This window comes from Manis pentadactyla, chromosome 13 (genome assembly GCF_030020395.1).
Source record: "Manis pentadactyla isolate mManPen7 chromosome 13, mManPen7.hap1, whole genome shotgun sequence".
NCBI lineage: Eukaryota > Metazoa > Chordata > Mammalia > Pholidota > Manidae > Manis > Manis pentadactyla.
In genome coordinates, this window is record NC_080031.1 from 23,182,985 (window position 1) to 23,188,796 (window position 5,812).

Genomic DNA, 5,812 nt, shown 5'->3' on the forward strand with positions numbered 1-5,812 from the left:
TCAACAAAACAGGACAAGTGGAACTCAACAAAAAAGGTCATGCATGAAACGTCTGCAGCTAATATACTGAATGGTGAAAAACTGACAGATTTTCTTCTAAGATCCAGAACAAGACAAAGGTGCCACTTTTAGCACTTCTATTCTACGTAATGCTGGAAGTTCTAGCTGGAGCAGTGTGGCAATCAAAGAAAAGATAACCAAGTCAGAAGGGAAGAGGTACAATTATCTGTTTCCAGATGACATGATCATATACATGGGAAAAACAAAGACTACATACACACACACACACACATGTTAGAACTAATGAATTCAGTAAAATTATCAGAAAAAAATCCCTTTATAAAAATCAGCGGTGTTACTATGCACTTTCAACAGAGTATTCAGAATGGAAATAAGAATATGAACAACATCTCATTCATATAAGCAATAAATAAATGGATACTTAAGAATTAGCCTAACCAAAGTGATGAAAGTTATACACTGAAAATTATATACCAGTGATAAAGAAACTGAAAAGTACACATAAATGGAAAGGCATCCTCTGTTCATGTATTAGAAGAATAAATATTGTTAAAATATCTTAATACCCAAAATTATCTAGTGATCAATGCCATCACTATAATATCCCAATGATGTTTTTTAAGAAATAGAAAAAGAAAATACCAAAATTCATGTGGAATCACGAAAGACCTCCAATAAGCAATTAGTCTTAAGCAAGGAGAAAGCTGAGATACCACAATTCTTGATATCAAATTTTATTACAAACCTATAGTAACCAAAAAGTAAGGTATTGGCACATCAAAAACAGGGATATAAACCAATGGAGCAGAAAAGAGAATCCACAACTAGCCTCATATATATATGACATATAATGACAGTGGATCTTCCACATGGGAGACAATAACATATACACACATGCACACTCAGCCATGAGAAAGAAGGAAATACTGCAGTATGGGACAGCATAGATGGCATGGCTGGACATTGAGGGCATTGTGATAAGTGAAATAAGTCAGACAGAGAAAAATACATACTATATGGTGTCACCTAAATGGAGAATCTAAAACAGCTGACTGAACTCATAGAAACAGAAAGTACAATGGTAGTTACCATTGGCTGCGGTTTGGGGTATGTGGGGAAGATTCTGGTCAAAGGGCACAAACTTAAGACGAGCTATGGGGATCTAATGTACAGCATGATGATTATACTGTATTTATAGACATGAAATACTGTCAGTTAGACTGTAGTACATAGCTGGAAGTTGCTAAGGGAGAAAATCTTAAATTTATTACCACAGAAAGGAAGTGGAAATTAATGTTTTCTCATATAGGTGTTAAGAAATGTTATGGTGGTGATCATCTTGCAATACATACGTGTATCAAATCAACAGTTTGCATATCTTTAACTTACAAAAGGTTATATATTAATTATATCTCATCTGAACTGGAAAAAAATAGCACCTCACACCTGTCAGGGTGGCTTTATTAAAAAAAACTCATGGTAACAAGTATTGTTGAGAATGTGGAGGAAAGGAACATATCTGCACTCCTGGTGGAATGTTAATTAGTATATCCACTGTGAAAAGAGTACGGAAGTTCCTCAAACAGTTTAAAATAGAACTACCGTCCATTGGCTACATATCCAAAGGACTCGAAATCATGATCATGGAGGGATACCTGCACTCACACGTTCATTGCCACATTATTCACAATGGTCAAGGTATAGATGCAACTTTATTGGCCATGATGGATGAAGCAACATACAGAATGTGATATATATGTTATTATTCAGACTTAAAAAGAGAAATCCTGCCATTTATAACATAAACACAGCTGGAGGACATTGTGTTAAGTGAAATAATCAAAGCACAAAGATAAACTGCATTATCTCAATTATATGTGGAAATCACATAATCCAATTCACAGAAGCAGAGTGTCAACTGGTGGGTAGTTGGGCCCAGGGGTTGTGGGGAATAGAGAAATACTGGCAAAGCATAGAAGGTATCAGTTATGTGGAATTAATAAGTTCTAGAGACCTAGTATACAGCATGTTGACTATAGTTAACAATACCATATGGTATTCTTGAAATTGCAAAGAGGATAGATCTTAAATTAAATCTAATCACACACAAATACACACACAATGGTAACTATGTAAAGACAGTGTACATGTTAGTTTAATTGTGGTGCTCTTTCACATTATACATAAAATAAGAAGTTGCACACCTTAAATATATACAAATTTTGTATGTCTAAAAAAATATCTCAAGAATGCTGTTTAAAAAAAGTGGTAGAGTCACTATTTGGATTCATGCAGTGACCCCAGGGGTCATACTCTTCGTCATTATAATCTACCACCTACCTTGAAGCTAAAACAAGTGCAGTTTATGATGACTGCATCAATTTCTTAAAGTTTCCTGTGTTTCAACCATTTAAAAATATATTTTAAATAAGGCATAATATAGGATACGTGTTAGTTATTGACTTAGGAAACATAAAAAACTCATTTAAAAGCTTACTTCTGGTACTCCTTAGCAGAACACCCTTAAAGAATTTGTTGACTTTCCTCAACTTCAATTTTTCATCTGTAAATTTTTAATAGGAATACATAACTTTGTGCTATTTTGTAAGACACAAATATGATGAAAACAAAAAAGTGTTGAACACATATGAGACACTACAGTTCTTAAAATTAAAGGATTATTTGGATTCACAATTTCTCTTTGGGTGATTCACTTTTGAGAGTGGGTCTTCACTTCCACTGGATGGATATAGTATCCCACAAATTTGAAAACTTTTATCTCATTTTTGCAGTTATAATTTGACTCCAAGCATTGTTGACCCACATAAAACCTTCTGAAATTCTTTCCTTATATAACTTATTCTATTAACTTAACATTATTTTAGCCTACATATTAGCTTATTTTAATTTCATTTATATCTCCTACCTTTTTTTATTCATTCCTCTGAAAAGCAAACCACCGTGAACACCTCGAGTGTGTGTATGTGTACACGTACTGGTGTAATAGAGACGTAGATTAGATAATTTTATGATGGGTCATGACATTCCCATTCTGTGTTAATTACATGTCCCCTCTTATGAATGGCATACTAATTTGGGAAACCAGCACAAACACTGAGTTTCATAATGTCCCAGAAAGCAAGAAATAAGTCAGAACACAGAAAACATGTTATTTTACTGAATTTATCTTGAAATAATCTTTGTCAAGACAATATTGGTAAATGTTTTCCATTTAAATAGTGGCAACAGTCTTGGAAATGAAATGGAACCTTAACAATTACTAAAGACGTGGTACACTTTAATACACTGAAATCAATGAATGTCAAATGGTCATGATACGACCCCTGGCATGCACAGCCGAGGTATAGCAGTCAATCTGTCTGTCGCTCTGGGCACCGAAATTCAATTGGTAAATCTAACATGTCAGTCTATATGACACCTTTATTAGGAAAGCTCAGAGAAAACAAGCGGCAATAATGGGCTAAAATAGTGGGTTCTCTCTAAGTCCACTGACTGAAGACAAGTATTAGTGATCACTACCCAGATGCCTATGGGCCTTTCCTTCATTTCACTCACATATTCCAACTTCACACAGAATAATATAATCATTTTTTCCAACAAACCAGGTTATTTTCAAGTAATTGCAAGTACCTCAATCTCAAAAGGTATGCTGTATTTCTGGTATTTTTAAATTTTGATTTAGTCTTGAAAAGATGCATTTCTTTACTTTATTTCATAGAGTTGTAGAATTCCATTGTTGTAGTCCCTATACATCAATTATATAAGTAGCTGAATATGTCAAGGCCATTGTAACACTGCATTAAAAAAAAAACCCATACATAAGTCTCAGCCATCTCAAGGGCCAAAAAAGCAATCAGGACTATAATAAAATATCATTACATTAGAGAGTCTTTGATACAATAGTATGGAACATTTCAAAGCCAATGAATGATAAAATGAAATGAACTTCTTGGTACACAAAGTGAGTTCCTTTGCTTTGCAAGTGTTCAAGAGAAAGCGGGTCACCTTATTTCAAATGTGTTCTGGAAGGAATTATAAGTCACAGCAAACTAGTTACACTTTATTTATGGATCATCATATGTTGAAACAGCTGTGATTATATATATATATATATATATATATATATATATATATGTATCTTCCTATTAAACCAGAGTGTATACTGTGTTGTGAGGTGTATTTCACATTCAGCAATGCCAGTATTGAACTCTCAGGAAAAGAGGGAGTCAGGCTGAGGATGTTACGAAAGCTACTAGTTTGAGGACAGAAACACAGAAAAATGTAAGGAGGTCAGGTGCATTGTAGTTGAATGCATGGGGGAGTCAGGATACACTCTGTGATATTGATCTGTAGAGATTCAGTCAAACCGTGACTCAGCAAGTACTCAACCAAGGCCCACAGTTCATCTTTTGCTTTCAGAGGTAATTTTGATATGCCACAGCCTTCTCATGGCATTTTTCACTTCTGCATTCCTCAGTGTGTAGATGAGGGGGTTGAGGAAGGGTGTCCCAATAGTATAAAATATGGACACCATCTTGTCCATGGGGAAAGTGGCTGGGGGACGTGTGTATATGAATATACATGGACCAAAGAATAAGACAACTACAGTGATGTGAGAAGTGCAAGTGGAGAGAGCTTTTTTCCTCCCTTCTGCACTGTGGTTTCGCAGAGAATGTAAGATGACAATGTATGAGATCATCAGAATCACAAAACTGCTTGAGCAAATGGCCCCACTATTAGACACCAACAGCAGGTTGATCACATAAATGTCCATGCATGCAAGTTTCAATAAGGGCTGCATATCACAGCAATAATGATCAATCAAATTGGGTCCACAGAAAGGCAACTTCAAGGCCAGGATAATCTGAGCCATAGAATGTATAAAAGACCCAATCCACGCAAGAACAATCAGAATGATGCAGACTTGCCGACTCATGATGATTGGGTACCGCAAGGGCTTGCAGATGGCCACATAGCGGTCAACGGCCATGAGGACGAGGACAAAGATCTCCATGCAGCCAAATAAATGTAGTGCAAAGACTTGAGTCATGCACTCATTATAAGATATGATTTTCTTCGCGGAGAGAGCATCCACAATCAGCCTAGGGGCTGTGGAAGTTGAAAAGCAGGAATCAGCAAGGGACAGATGAAACAGGAAGAAGTACATGGGGCTCCCAAGTGTTTGGCTGAACTTGATGGTCACAATAATAAGCGAATTCCCCACTACTGTTCCTACATAGAATACAAAGAAGATTACAAAGACCATTTTCTGCTTCATAGGATCCTGTGTCAGTCCTAAGAGTATGAATTCAGTTACGCTGCTATTTTGTTGTGTCATTTTAGTTGATGTGGTGAAAGCACAGCTTAGGAATAATCTTCAAAGGAGAAATAAAAAAATTTTATGAAATGAATACATATTTGGTGGTCAAATATATATGCTTGGTTGCTTATCAATGGATAATCACTTACCTGCTATGAATTGTTTTATCTTTGATCTCACATCATATATCACCACGATGACAGTGGAATCAATAATATTTATTTGATCCATTTACCTAACTGTATATGAAAACATTGAAATAAAAATAGACACATATGAAAAAGTCAATTATTCTTCACACATAATAATCACTAACTGGGGTGATTTGGCATGAGTAGGTCACCTCCTCAGCTGAGTGCTTTCTGGAGTTTTCATCAAGGACTTGTCAATATCGGAGTGCCATCCTGTAGAAGGAAAGAAAACTTTTGCGTGATTTACTCAATATGATTG

The 5,812-nt window shown here is 35.6% G+C and overlaps 1 protein-coding gene across 1 annotated transcript; it reads right to left on the reverse strand.

The window, feature by feature from the left end:
* Positions 1 to 4,444: 4,444 nt before the first annotated feature.
* Positions 4,445 to 5,445, reverse strand: LOC130680405 (olfactory receptor 4C11-like). The gene has a single exon (XM_057490871.1). It carries the CDS (start codon positions 5,378 to 5,380, stop codon positions 4,445 to 4,447), a length of 936 nt encoding a protein of 311 aa, XP_057346854.1. The 5' UTR covers positions 5,381 to 5,445.
* Positions 5,446 to 5,812: the final 367 nt, after the last annotated feature.